At 43.7% G+C, this 15421-nt stretch overlaps 1 protein-coding gene across 8 annotated transcripts in view; it reads right to left on the bottom strand.

The window, feature by feature from the left end:
* LOC139560554 (3',5'-cyclic-AMP phosphodiesterase 4C-like) overlaps window positions 1-15421 on the bottom strand; it is a 100639-nt gene that overhangs the window by 26792 nt on the left and 58426 nt on the right. For 5 of the 8 annotated variants that reach the window (XM_071377422.1, XM_071377424.1, XM_071377421.1 and 2 more), the window contains exons 2-5: window positions 10880-11068; window positions 4846-4887; window positions 4198-4234; window positions 1352-1425 (exon numbers count right to left, since the gene is read on the bottom strand). In XM_071377422.1, coding sequence (XP_071233523.1) covers window positions 1352-1425; window positions 4198-4234; window positions 4846-4887; window positions 10880-11068 — 342 coding nt within the window. The remainder of the gene's footprint in view (window positions 1-1351; window positions 1426-4197; window positions 4235-4845; window positions 4888-10879; window positions 11069-15421) is intronic. The other 3 variants (XM_071377426.1, XM_071377425.1, XM_071377429.1) reach the window with 1 other exon arrangement.

The raw sequence follows: 15421 nt of genomic DNA, 5'->3' as shown, positions 1-15421 counted from the left end.
CACAGATGATGCAATCTCAATCGCACTCCACACTGCCCTTTCCAACCTGGACAAAAGGAAAACCTATGTGAGAATGCTGTTCATTGACTACAGCTCAGCGTTCAACACCATAGTGCCCACGAAGCTCATCACTAAGCTAAGGATCCTGGGACTAAACACCTCCCTCTGCAACTGGATCCTGGACTTCCTGATGGGCCGCCCCCAGGTGGTAAGGGTAGGGAACAACATGTCTGCCACGCTGATCCTCAACACTGGGGCCCCTCAGGGATGTGTACTTAGTCCCCTCTTGTAGGCTGTTCACCCACGAATGCGTGGCCAAACACGACTACAATAGTGGCCTGATCACCGACAACGATGAGACAGCCTATAGGGAGGAGGTCAGAGAACTGGCAGTGTGGTGCCAGGACAACAACCTCTCACTCAATGTGAGCAAGACAAAGGAGCTGATCGTGGACTACAGGAAAAGGAGGACCGAGCACGCCCCCATTAACATCAACGGGGCTGTAGTGGAGCGGGTCGAAAGTTTCAAGTTCCTTGGTGTCCACATCACCAACAAACTATCATGGTCCAAACATACCAAGACAGTCGTGAAGAGTGCAAGACAAAACCTTTTCCCCCTCAGGAGACTGAAAAGATTTGGCATGGGTCCCCAGATCTTCAAAAAGTTCTACAGCTGCACAATTGAGAGCATCCTGACCTGGTATGGCAACTGCTCGGCATCTGACCGTAAGGCGCTACAGAGGGTAGTGCGTACGGCCCAGTACATCACTAGGGCCTAGTTTCCTGCCATCCAGGACCTATATAATAGCCGGTGTCAAGGGAAGCCCATAAAATTGTCAGAGACTCCAGTCACCCAAGTCACAAACTGTTTTCTCTGCTACCGCACGGCAAGCGGTACCGGAGCGCCAAGTCTAGGACCAAGAGGCTCCTTAACAGCTTCTACCCCCAAGCCAGCAATTAATCAAATGGCCACTTGACTGTTACATTGACCCCCACCCATTTGTTTGTACACTGCTGCTAGTCGCTATTTATTATCTATGTATAGTCACTTCATCCCTACCTACATGCACAAATTACCTCAACTAACCTGTACACCTGCACACTGACTCAGAACCGGCACCCCCTGTATATAGCCTCGTTATTGTTATGTTATTGTGTTACTTTTTATAATTTATTTTGATTTTTTAAAAACTTTAGTTTATTTGGTAAATATTTTCTTAACTCTTTTTGAACTGTACTGTTGGATAAGGGCTTGTAAGTAAGCATTTCACGGTAAGGTCTACACTAGGTCTAGGTTGTATTCGGCGCATGTGACAAATAAAGTTTGATTTGATTTGTAGACTGAACTTACTTGCTGGGTTGACGATCTTGCTGATGGGTCAAAACGGCGAAGTTGCTTCTTACCGTCCTCAAACTGGCAAGTACCTACAAGAACAGACAAGATTAATATACAGTACCAGGCAAAAGTTTGGACACACCAACTCATTCAAGAGTTTTTCTTTATTTTTACTGTTTTCTACATTGTAGAATAATAGTGACGACATCACAACTATGAAATAACACATATGGAATCATGTAGTAACCAAAAATTGTTAAACAAATCAAAATATATTTTGTATTTGAGATTCCTCAAAGTAGACACCCTTTGCCTTGATGATAGCGTTGCACACACTTGGCATTCTCTCAACCAGCTTCATGAGGTAATGCACCAATTAACAGGTGTGCCTTGTTAAAAGTTAATTTCTTAATGCGTTTGAGCCAATCAGTTGTGTTGTGACAAGGTAGGGGTGGTATACAGAAGATAGCCCTATTTGATAAAAGACCATGTCCATATTATGGCAAGAATAGCTCAAATAAGCAAAGAGAAACGACAGTCCATCATTACTTTAAGACATGAATGTCAGTCAATCCGGAAAATTTCAATAACGTAGAAAGTTTCTTCAAGTGCAGTCGCAAAAACCATCAAGTGCTATGATGAAACTGGTTCTCATGAGGACCGCCACAGGAAAGGAAGACTCAGAGTTACCTCTGCTGCAGAGGATAAGTTCATTAGAGTTACCAGCCTCAGAAATTGCAGCCCAAATACATGCTTCACGGAGTTCAAGTAACAGACACATCTCAACATCAACTGTTCAGAGGAGACTGCGTGAATCAGGCCTTCATGGTCGAATTGCTGCAAAGAAACCACTACTAAAGGACACCAATAAGAAGAAGAGACTTGCTTGGGCCAAGAAACATGAGCAATGGAAATTAGACCGGTGTAAATCTGTCCTTTGGTCTGATGATTCCAAATTTGAGATTTTTGGTTCCAACTGCCATGTCTTTTCGGTGAATGAATGATCGCCGCATGTTCCCACAGTGAAGCATGGAAGAGGAGGTGGGATGGTGTGGAGGTGCTTTGCTGGTGACACTGTCTGTGATTTATTTAGTATTCTAGGCACAATTAACCAGCACGACTACCACAGCATTCTGCAGCGATATGCCATCCCATCTGGTTTGTGCATAGTGGGACTATCATTTGTTTTTCAACAGGACAATGACCCAACACACCTCCAAGCTGTGTAAGGGCTATTTGACCAAGTAGGAGAGTGATGGAGTGCTGCATCAGATGACCTGGCCTCCACAATCACCCGACCTCAACCCAATTGAGATGGTTTGGGATGAGTTGGACCGCAGAGTGAAGAAAAAGCAGCTAACAAGTGCTCAGAATATGTGGGAACTTATTCAAGACTGTTGGAAAAGCATTCCAGGTGAAGCTGGTTGAGAGAATGCCAAGGGTGTGCAAAGCTGTCATCAAGGCAAAGGGTGGCTACTTTGAAGAATCTAAAATATATTTTGATTTGTTTAACACTTTTCTGGTTACTACATGATTCCATATGTGTTATTTCATAGTTTTGATGTCTTCACTATTATTCTACAATGTAGAAAATAGTAAAAATAAAGAAAAACCCTTGAATGAGTAGGTGTGTCCAAACTTTTGCCTGGTACTGTGCATCCTCTCTACTACCTCATTGTGATAGTCGAGGTACTTCACGTATGAATAAAAACATTTCGAATATATTATATGCATACTCCGTGAAGTGTTACAATTTAACATTTTACACCACAAAAGGGCTAAGCATACACTGCAATGGAGTACATTTAAACTCTCTTAGGCCTTGATCAAACCGACAGTGTTATTGTGCAAAATGGTACGCTGCATCATCTGGATATGTGTGCAACAAAAGTTCAACATTCACCTTCTGTTACCATTTCTGTCAAGCCGTCTACACATACAGATTGACGCATACGTTCGATAAATCCAACGTACGCACCACACAAAACGTACTGCAACTGCCTCTGCTACGTAATGCTGCAAGTCAAACGCAGGGTTCCATTGGAAATGTATGTACTTCTGGTGTACCAAAATGCGTTCCACTGTCGGTGTGATCGAGGCGTTAGTGTTAAATAGTGGCTTGCAATAGTTCATTTTCAACACTTTACAAAACAAGCAAGCACTAGCGGTGCCCCTGAGCCATCATAATTACAGGCTGATGAAGAGTGAGCCCCCTCGCTAGCCCCCAGCCTCCCATACGTCACACATGTCAGAGTCTGGGCACCAATCTAAATCATGAGTCAGCACATTAAAAAAGACAGTATCTGGTTTCCCGGCCGTGGTGGGTTTCTTATCAGTCAACAGCCGTATCGAGGAACGCGATGTTGGATTCCTCGCTTGTTTAGTAAAGTGAGTGCGGTTGTGACGCACGTCCTCTGTCACGGGCCTGGCTGCCGCAATGTGCCAGCCGCAAAGGCTGTTCCGGTGGCCGTCTACTAGTGTCACTGGCACCTATAGTGACAGCTGTGACTTCACTGACAACAACCTTTTGTAGTTCTCTTTTTTTTAAGCCTAACATTACTCAGAATCAGTCAGTGTTCAGTTACATTATTTATTTCCTTGTTGTGTTGGTGTGCATAATGAAGGTAAAGTTACATAACCAGTGGGCAGATTAGAGGTCACATTCCAAATTACAGGGAGAATTTGGCTTGGTAAACCAGAGCGTGCTTAAAAGCAGTGGGATAGATTCTAACCAATGCTGGCAGCGATACATTGTACATGTGCTCCAGAGGCAGTAGCCTAGACCACTAGTCCATACCAAGCCAATTCGTTAACCATTTATTCAGCTGAAAAACACAGGACAGAATATTTCCAAAACTAACCTGTGCAAATGGTGTCACAATCATGTCTTCTCCATGTCTATAATGGGGCAAAAATGATGAAATTTAGGTTAAATCAAGATATTGGTTTAGGCTCTGATCTTAATTTAAAAAAAATACATTAACAGAATCAGTGAAAAGGTTAAACAAAATTGCAACCATTTAGTGTGTATACAATATTTAGGTTAAATCCAACATGACTACTATGGTACTAATGTCTACTGTGCACTTTACACATTTGCATTTAATCATAAATCAAGACAGTTGATCAGTGTCTGTGAAAAAACACTTCAACAACCTGCAGACCGACATCAAAGCAAAGAACGCAACGAATAAAGGTAGACCAGACAGGTTGAAATTAAGGTCAAACAAAGGATGCCATGCACTGTACATTATAGGAACCGTGAGGTAGGGAGAAATGAACGTCCAACTGGTAAAGTTATAGGGTTGGGGTTATGCTAGGGTCTTTTTCTTGAAGCTTCACATGCAAAAGAAAAAAGGCTTTTCTTGGGGTCACAAGAAAAACATGGGGGAGGGGTACATTTTTTGTCACTGGTGCCATGGGGAGGATGATGGCTCTGAAACCTGTAATGGAGAATGCGGGACAGGCCTTTGAGGGGACAAATCAGCGTTTTGTCAAGTTCTTCTCACCGAGACAACCAGTTGACTTCCCAGTGCTTCAAGCTTTCTTCCCTTTAAAAACAGAGGCAAGAGTTGGTGACCTGCAACCGATTAATCACAAACTAAGGTGTTTAGACACAGGGAAACTGTCTTAGGCTGATGTAGACTGGAAAAATAAACAGCAGAAGTAAAAGTTTTAAAAAAATAAAGTCGCTAATTTTTCCATCTTTAGCTGCAGTCCAAACACCTTATTTTTGCCCCCTCAGCTCTCGTGCTAGCCACTCTCCCTCGGGGGAGCGAGTGAAGAACTTTGATCACTTGTGGGGTTGATATGACCCACAAATCATTGCAAACTGTAGTCATTTGTCAAACTCTGGTGGCTGCGAAGTTTCAAATAAAGTCAATACGGCTGCATTTTGTCAGACAAAATTTTGACGCTAGCCTGCTAAAAAATATATAAATAAAATAACATTTTATTGGTCACATATACATAATCAGCAGATGTTATTGCAGGTGTAGCGAAATGCTTGTGTTCCTAGCTCCAATACTGCAGTAGTATCTTTTTTTTTTTTTTTTTTTTTTTTTTAATTTTATCCCCTTTTCTCCCCAATTTTCGTGGTATCCAATCGCTAGTAATTACTATCTTGTCTCATCGCTACAACTCCCGTACGGGCTCGGGAGAGACGAAGGTCGAAAGTCATGCGTCCTCCGAAGCACAACCCAACCAAGCCGCACTGCTTCTTAACACAGCGCGCCTCCAACCCGGAAGCCAGCCGCACCAATGTGTCGGAGGAAACACCGTGCACCCGCCCCCCTCAGTTAGCGCGCACTGCGCCCGGCCCGCCACAGGAGTCGCTGGAGCGCGATGAGACAAGGATATCCCTACCGGCCAAACCCTCCCTAACCCGGACGACGCTAAGCCAATTGTGCGTCGCCCCACGGACCTCCCGGTTGCGGCCGGCTGCGACAGAGCCTGGGCGCGAACCCAGACTCTGGTGGCGCAGCATAGCACTGCGATGCAGTGCTCTAGACCACTGCGCCACCCGGGAGGCCCTCTGCAGTAGTATCTTAAAATGATTCACAACAATACACACAAATCTGAAAGTAAAATAATGGAATTAAGAGTGGCATTGACTAAAATACAGTAGAATAGAATACAGTATATACATATGAGATGAGTAAAGCAGTATGTAAACATAATTTAAACAGTATTAAAGTGACTAGTGTTCCATTATTAAAGTGGCCAGTGATTCCAAGTTTATGTATATACGGCAGAAGCCTCTAAGGTGCAGTGTTGTGTAACAGGGTGGAAGCCGGCTAGTGATGGCTATTTAACAGTCTGATGGCCTTAAGATTGAAGCTATTTTTCAGTCTCTCAGACCCAGCTTTGATGCACCTGTACTGACCTCGCCTTCTGGATGATAGCGGGGTGAACAGGCCGTGGCTCGGGTGGTTGATGTCCTTGATGATCTTTTTGGCCTTCCTGTGACATCAGGTGCTGTAGGTGTCTTGGAGGGCAGGTAGTTTGCCCCCGGTGATGCGTTGGACAGACCGCACCACCCTCTGGAGAGCCCTGCGGTTGCAGGCAGTGCAGTTGCCGTACCAGGCTGACAGGATGCTCTCAATTGCACATCTGTAAAAGTTTGAGGGTTGTAGGGGCCAAGCCAAATTTCTTCAGCCTCCTGAGGTTGAAGAGGCGCTGTTGCGCCTTCTTCACCACACTGTCTGTGTGGGTGGACCATTCCAGATCGTCAGTGATGTGTACGCTGAGGAACTTGAAGCTTTCCACCTTCTCAACTGCGGTCCCATCAATATGGATAAGGGCGTGCTCCCTCTGCTGTTTCCAGAAGTCCACAATCAGCTCCTTTGTTTTGTTGACGATGAGTGAGAGGTTATTTTCCTGGCACCACTCTCCCAAAGCCCTTACCTCCTCCCTGTAGTGTTGTGTTGTCTCGTCAGTGTTGGTAATCAGGCCTACTACCGTTGTGTCGTCTGCAAACTTGATTGAGTTGGAGGTGTGCGTGGCCACGCAGTCATGAGTGAACAGGGAGTACAGGAGGGGGCTGAGCACGCACCCTTGTGGGGAAGCAAAGTGGAGGTGTTGTCTATGGTGTTGAATGCTGCACTATAGTCAATGAACAGCATTCTTACATAGGTATTCCTCTTGTCCAGATGGGATGGGGCAGTGTGCAGTGCCATGGCTATTGCATTGTCTGTGGATCTATTGGGGCGGTAAGCAAATTGAAGTGGGTCTAGGGTGTCAGGTAAGGTAGAGGTGATATGATCCTTAACTAGCCTCTCAAAGCACTTCATGATGACAGAAGTGAGTGCTACGGGGCGATAGTCATTTAGTTCAGTCACCTTTGCTTTCTTGGTTACAGGAACAATTGTGGACATCTTGAAGCAAGTGGGGACAGCAGACTGGGATAGGGAGAGATTTAATATGTCCGTAAACACTCCAGCCAGCTGGTCTGCGCATGCTCTGAGGACACGGCTAGGGATGCCGTCTGGGCCGACAGCCCTGCGAGGGTTAACACCCTTAAATGTCTTCCTCACGTTGGTCGCGGAGAAGAAGAGCCCAAAGTCCTTGGTAGTGGCCCGCATCGGTGACACTGGGTTGTCCTCAAAGTGGGCAAAGAAGGAAGCAAGACATCAGTGTCCACGACGTGGCTGGTTTTCCCTAGACCATGATTGTCTGTAGACCCTGCCACATATGGCTCGTGTCTGAGCCGTTAAATTGCAACTTCACTTTGATTGTTTTGATTGTTTTGCCTGTTTGATTGTATTTGGCCATAGTCACCTTGCCATGGTTAAATGCTGTGGGTTGCGCTTTCAGTTTTGCTCGAATGCGGCTATCCACTGTTTCTGGATTGGGTAGGTTTTAATAGTCACAGTAGGTACAACATCTCCTATACACTTCCTGATGAACTCAGTCACCGTATCTGTGTATTTGTCAATGTTATTCTCAGAGGCTAACCGGAACATATCCCAGTCCGCGTGATCAAAACAATCTTGAAGCATGGATTCCGATTGGTCAGACCAGTGTCGAATAGACTTTAGTACGGGTATTTCCTGTTTGAGTTTCTGCCTATAGGAAGGGAGGTGCAAAATGGAGTCGTGATCAGATTTGCTGAAGGGATGGCGGGGGAGGGCCTTGTAGGCATATCGAAAAGTTGAGTAGCAGTGGTCCAATGTTTTACCAGTGCGAGTACTACAGTCAATGTGTTGGTAGAACTTTGGTAGCGCTTCCCTCAAATTTGCTTTGTTAAAATCCACAGCTACAATAAATGCCGCCTCAGGATATGTGGTTATCAGTTTGCAAAAAGTCTAGTGTAGTTCTTTGAGGGCCGTCGTGGTATCGGCTTGAGGGGGAATATACACGGCTGTGACTATAACCGAAGATAATTCTCTTGGGAGGAAATACGGTCGGCATTTGATTGTGAGGTATTCTAGGTCGGGTGAAATAAAGGACTTGAGTTTCTGTGTGTTATCACAATCACACCATGAGTGGTTAATCATGAAACATACACCCCCGCCTTTCTTCTTCCCGGAGAGTTCTTTATTCTTGCCTGCGCAATGTACTGAGAACCCAGATGGCTGAATGGATATATATCCTGAGAGAGCCATGTTTCCGTGAAACAGAGTATGTTACAATCCCTGATGTCTCACTGGAAGGAGATCCTCGCCCTGAGCTCGTCTACTTTATTATCCGGAGACTGAACATTAGCGAGTAATGTACTCGGAAGCAGTGGATGGTGTGTCGTATTCCTATTCGTAACGCTATTGAGTTACCGCCTCTCCGATATCCAAAAGTTCTTTCTGGCTGTATGTAATAACACCCCCAAAAAATTGTGCTTATAATATAAGAAATAACACACAAAAAAAAAAAAATACTGCAAAGTTGCTTAGGAGCTAGACACAGAGCTGCCATGTCTGTCTTTTCTGTTTTTTTAAGAAAAGCAAATTTTTTGAGATATGGCTTTTTCAAAATCAAAATCATGAAAATGGCTGTCTGGTAGCCTCAATAAATAGAGAAAGATTTGTAGTTGAACAAGCCGTTGCATGTATAGATTTGTTTTTACTTGACTTGAAAAAACTTGTGACTCGACTCGACTTAGATTGCACGACTTGAGTCTTGACCTGTTATACTTGGGACTCGAATTGAGACTCGGACCTTGTGACTTGAGACTTGCTTGTGACTCGAATAATAGTGACTTGGTCCCACCTCTGTAGCTAGCTACATCATATCAAACCTGTTATCTGGTTTGCAAGGTAGGAATTAAGCTAGCTAGCTAGCCTGTTATGCTAAACATTATGCTAACTATTTAGCTAGCTAACGTCAGCAAGCTAAATAGATGGCTCTAAGTCTGGCTGGAATTGGCAGGAGCCAAAAAGGATTCCAGGTGAAGCAGGTTGAGAGAATGCCAAGGGTGTGCAAAGCTGTCATCAAGGCAAAGGGTGGCTACTTTGAAGAATCTAAAATCTAAAATATATTTTGATTTGTTTAACACCTTTTTGGTTACTACATGATTCTATATGTGTTATTTAATTGTGTTGATGTCTTCACTATTATTCTACAATGTAGAAAATAGTAAAAATAAAGAAAAACCCTTGAATGAGTAGGTGTGTCCAAACTTTTGACTGGTACTGTACATAATGGGCAAAAAACATATTGTTTTTAATTAAATCAATTGTAGTAGAAGCAAGCTATGAAAGTTGACCTCCGGTCCTCCTTCTCATCTTCCCACTCTTCTTCTCAAAAGGAACAGAATATAGGCTGTATTCTAGTCCGAGCTCAAGATTAAATTATTTTCGGCAGAAGCCTTTGACTCTCCTCCTGAACTGTCACCGTAGGCCTACACAGCCATTGTATAAGCAGCACACAAACATGTTTTTGATCAGCAAGAGCAGAGCAGGCCTGGGCTCAGGGTTGGAAAGTCCATTGCAGTTTGTAATGCAGCCGAGTTTTATTTACACCATCCCAGCAGCTATCTTAGAAATACAACTTTGCTCTGTGCTTCTACGAGCATGCCTAAAGGCTATGGATCATTTGATTGAGACCACACTAAATAGCCTATAGGCACACATGATAGTGCACTCTCTTTTTTTTTTTTTTTTTTATCCCCTTTTCTCCCCAATTTTTTCGTGGTATCCAATCGCTAGTAATTACTATCTTGTCTCATCGCTACAACTCCCGTACGGGCTCGGGAGAGACGAAGGTCGAAAGTCATGCGTCCTCCGAAGCACAACCCAACCTAGCCGCACTGCTTCTTAACACAGCGCGCCTCCAACCCGGAAGCCAGCCGCACCAATGTGTCGGAGGAAACACCGTGCACCCGCCCCCTCGGTTAGCGCGCACTGCGCCCGGCCCGCCACAGGAGTCGCTGGAGCGCGATGAGACAAGGATATCCCTACCGGCCAAACCCTCCCTAACCCGGACGACGCTAAGCCAATTGTGCGTCGCCCCACGGACCTCCCGGTCGCGGCCGGCTGCGACAGAGCCTGGGCGCGAACCCAGACTCTGGTGGCGCAGCATAGCACTGCGATGCAGTGCTCTAGACCACTGCGCCACCCGGGAGGCTATGATAGTGCACTCTCAGCAGAGAATCAGAGATGAGGGGCGGCATCGGGCACACATCGATATATATATCCGAATAAGCAACTAATTCTAAAACACTGAGATATATAGACATTTCATCAATTACAAATGATATTATCTAGTCTCCCATGGACTAGATTAAAATCATACTAAACCCTCCTCTTGACCCTACTCCACTTTCCTCCAGATAACCATTCTGTACATTTCTATTAATTCCTTACTCTGAGTATACAGTAAAAGGGAAAGCTTTCAAATGGGCCTAACGTATTCCCCATGTTTTGCTATCAGAATTCCCTTTTGGAAAGTGATCCAAGAAGCAATTCCCTTCCACTTATCATTGTATCTGTTCCACAAAACCTCATCAAGGCCTACATTGAGACATCTCTGCCATGACGCTTCAATAGATGTGAGTGGAAGGTGAAAGGTCACAGAGGGACAGTACCAATATGAGGGGGGGGCACTTACAGATCACTGGCAGTGGACGAGTTCCTCGAGGGGGCCTTGGGTGAGAGGTCAAAGTCTGAGTCGGAGCGGTAGAGGAAGGACTCACGGCGCTGGCTGTGGTAGTTGGCTTGGAGCACCAGGCCGGAGCCGGGACTGGCCGGCGGGTCCAGGGGGCTGCGCCCCACCGACAAGCCATTCTCAGCATCAAAACTATGGGGAAAGAGAAAGAGGGAGAGAGCAAATGAGAAAACAATTCACTGTTTCAAACTTGTAGCCTAAATCAAAGCTCCAAATCAACAATAAAAATGTAAGAACTGTTCAGATTTCAGTAAATATGAATTTTACATACAACACCCTAAGGGTATCACCCTTTAATGAGAGTGAGGAGAGTATAGTGAAGAGTAACCTGAGATGGGAGAGTGATCGAGAATAGGCCACAGTGGCTCTCAACATGTATCATGATTTAGCACGTCTTTCAATGAAAGCTGCTTATTATCGTCATCACCATCATTTATAATTGTAATAACCATGCTCCAAAAATCACCCACGTCACAAATGATGCTCCATCACTCAATAAATGGAACGCACCTTGTGCACACAGAACAAACACACACTCAGTTAAAGCACAATACACAACAGATTTTAATCATTCGCAACAAGGCACTCTTCTTTGAGACTGACGTCAAGTCAGACATCACCAACGGGACAAAGGAATCTTCCCTCCTTTCCCCCCTCTAAACAAATTGAGTGCATTTGAGAAGCCCAAACTAAAAATATCAATGGCGTCAATAATAGCACAAACCCTTTCAACAACGAAGGTGATTTATCAAAAGCACAGGAAATGGACGCATACAAAAAAAGCCCATCATTGTTCTGAGTCACACCAATAAACCTCCATATGAAGGAAACAAATGAGTGGTTGAGAGGGTGAAGAAAACGTATAATAATACATTGTGGAGTTGACTACGTCAGAAAAGTGTATCTGAATGGTGTTGGCTGGTCAGACTACGGGAACTGGCTGTTTGATGACGAGGGTCGGCCTGAGGCACCTGCTGCACAGATTCACAGATCTATAAACCATCTTTAAGGCCATTCACATGGATAGGAACGGATCCATATACATTAAGATTAGTGCAGCTCTGCACCGCCTAGCCCAGGTTTACATGCGTAAACAGTTCTCTTTGATAATAATGCATCTTACTAGTCTAAAGGGGCTTAGTCTCCTCGTCTCCTTCCCTTCATCTGCAACAGATCTTAAAAACACAGATGAAACCCATGGAGATTCCCAAATGAATTATACACTACATATCTACCCCATCACATCTACCTGCATTTCAGATCAGTACAAAGGGAAGGAGACAAGATAAGGAAGCCACTGTTGAGACGCAGCCAAGAGTCTGCACTGCACTGCCTACAGCAGAGAGTCATGATGATGGTCCATCTTCAGCCAAATAAAGGCATTTCTCATTCTCGGCGCGGTTCCACCTTGATCCACATCCACATTCCAACAACCTCCGCTAACATCCAAGCTTAGCTCCACTTGGTATACAGGTTCTGATGAACTCCAGAGCCGAAAAATCGGTACTTTAGCAAACAACCATTGCAGTAACTGTGGCTGTTTTTGGACAGAAACTGGATGTAGCCTGAGCCCTTTGCAAATAAATAGTGCAAAGTGATATGAAAAAATAAAACCCTCATGCTAAAACAGTTATGGAATATGGAATTTAAACTAACTGTGCCAGAACTGTCCCCGGAGATGTCTCTCAATGATATGAGGCAATTACACAACATTAACGTCTCTCGTCTGTCAGATGAGCTATTACACAGCAATAAAACTGGCATCCAGTGCTTTAATAATGGCAAAGTCAAACTCTCGGCTCTGGTTCAACTGAACCTAATTGGGAACTCCACTGGAGGTATTTTTTTGCTACCTGTCAGGTGCAGACATGGAATTGATAGATACAGTGCCTAGTGAATGTCTACACACCCCTCCTCAAAATCTCCACCACCATATTTTTTTTGCTACCAGTTATTCCATTAGAGACTAAGCCCTGTCTAAGCCGATGAAAGAATATTTGGGGCCTTACTGCTATTAGCCCATACAAATGCATTGAATAACAGATTCATTACGTGGAACAACAGATAGTCGGCCTAAATTAAACAACTAAATTAAAAACTAAAGTCTTGGGTCAAATCCATTACACAACACAACGCAAATGTTGGCACAAGATGGAGGGAATGTTGGAGCATATTAAACGAAGGAAATTACAGTTAACGAAAATGTACATATAGAATTTATTATACAAGAGAAAAAAATCTGAAATTCTACAGCACAATGGCAGAGTCATGTCTTAAGTGTAAAACTAACAATGACTCAATAATCCGTACTTACACGGAATGCTAAAAAGTCCAAAAGTTATGGGTGGAGCTAGAAAGTGGGCTATCAGAAGTATTTCAATATAAACTTACTTTCAATCCGTCTGTCTGCATATTTCAAAATATGGCATATTGGGGTGTAGTGAAATACCCAATGGACTGGACGATTCTCTTTTCATCACTCATCTTGAAAGAAAACGTATACAAAAAACCTTGAAATCAATCAATCTGCAATCATTAACACAATGGAAAAATCTAATGTTTTTTTATTAAAATATTTAGATAGTATAGTGTTTCTGTAAGTTGTTGTTCGTATGTGTATGTTTGTAACTGTTTGAGATGAAAAATATTATATGAATATAGAAAACATTATGGTTTTCCAAGAGGTGTAGAGTGTTCCTGAGTGTTCCAGCCTCAGTCCTAATTTGCTTGAACATCAGAGACAAGGTTTGAATATTGCTGTCCATCAATGACACCCAAGTCCCAACCAAATTTACTGAGCTTGAGTAATTTTGACAAAAACAATGGATAAATGTTGCCCTAAGAGTTGTGAAAAGTTGTCAGAATCTGATTCAAAATGATTCACAGCTGTAATGGCTGCCGAAGGTGCTTCCCCCAAGTATTAACTCTGGGTTGTGAAGACATACAATAAAGACATCTTCTTATTATTCTTATTTTTTATTCATTAGGAACATTTTCTATAATTTTTCTTTGAGTTTTAAAACACGAAGTAGGTTGTGTAGATCGGTAGGAAAACATTTCCATTTATTCACTTTTGAGATGTAATTTTAAGGCAGCAAAATGTGAAGACTGTGCAAGGGGCGTGGTCATAGTACATTGGATTGCTGAAACACCTGTTATATTAAATACATCACATTGTAAGGTACTATGTCTATATGCAGGACCACGATTTATACTGTATATTTGATTTATTTTCTGTTTGTACGAAAATGGTTTACTCCCACAGACAGTGAATCACGTGGCCATGGCTTGCTATATAAAGCAGGAAGACAGGCATCAAGGCATTCAGTTACTGTTGGATTGCACGTTAGAATGGGCAAAACGAGTGACCTAAGCGACTTTGAGCGTGATATGATCGTGGGTGCCAGGCGCTCTGGTTCCAGTATCTCAGAAATAGCCGGCCTCCGGGCTTTCCACGCACGACAGTGTCTAGGGTTTTGTCACGACTTCCGCCGAAGTCGGCCCTTCTCCTTGTTTGGGTGGTGTTCGGCGGTCGACGTCACCGGCTTTCTAGTCACCATCGATCCATTTTTCAGTTTCGTTTTGTTTTGTCTGTATTATACACACCTGGTTTCAATTCCCCTATCATGTTCCCTATTTAACCCTCTGGCTTTAATTTCTGTTTTGTCCGTGATTGTTTGTTTTTTATTTTTATTTTTATTTCACCTTTATTTAACCAGGTAGGCTAGTTGAGAACAAGTTCTCATTTGCAACTGCGACCTGGCCAAGATAAAGCATAGCAGTGTGAACAGACAACACAGAGTTACACATGGAGTAAACAATAAACAAGTCAATAACATGGTAGAAAAAAAGAGAATCTATATACAATGTGTGCAAAAGGCATGAGGTAGGCAATAAATCGAATAATTACAATTTAGCAGATTAACACTGGAGTGATAAATCATCAGATGATCATGTGCAAGAAGAGATACTGGTGTGCAAAAGAGCAGAAAAGTAAATAAATAAAAGCAGTATGGGGGGTGAGGTAGGTAAATTGGGTGGGTAGTTTACAGATGGACTATGTACAGCTGCAGCGATCGGTTAGCTGCTCGGATAGCAGATTTTTAAAGTTGTTGAGGGAGATAAAAGTCTCCAACTTCAGAGATTTTTGCAATTCGTTCCAGTCGCAGGCAGCAGAGAACTGGAAGGAAAGGCGTCCAAATGAGGTTTTAGCTTTAGGGATGATCAGTGAGATACACCTGCTGGAGCGCGTGCTGCGGGTGGGTGTAGCCATCGTGACCAGTGAACTGAGATAAGGCGGCACTTTACCTAGCATAGCCTTGTAGATGACCTGGAGCCAGTGGGTCTGACGACGAACATGTAGCGAGGGCCAGCCGACTAGGGCATACAGGTCGCAGTGGTGGGTCGTATAAGGTGCTTTAGTAACAAAACGAATGGCACTGTGATAAACTGCATCCAGTTTGCTGAGTAGAGTGTTGGAAGCTA

The sequence above is a fragment of the Salvelinus alpinus genome, chromosome 30, assembly GCF_045679555.1.
Source record: "Salvelinus alpinus chromosome 30, SLU_Salpinus.1, whole genome shotgun sequence".
In the NCBI taxonomy this organism is placed as follows: domain Eukaryota; kingdom Metazoa; phylum Chordata; class Actinopteri; order Salmoniformes; family Salmonidae; genus Salvelinus; species Salvelinus alpinus.
The sequence above is the reverse complement of the archived record's forward strand: the minus strand, read 5'-3'. Positions and strand labels throughout refer to the sequence as shown.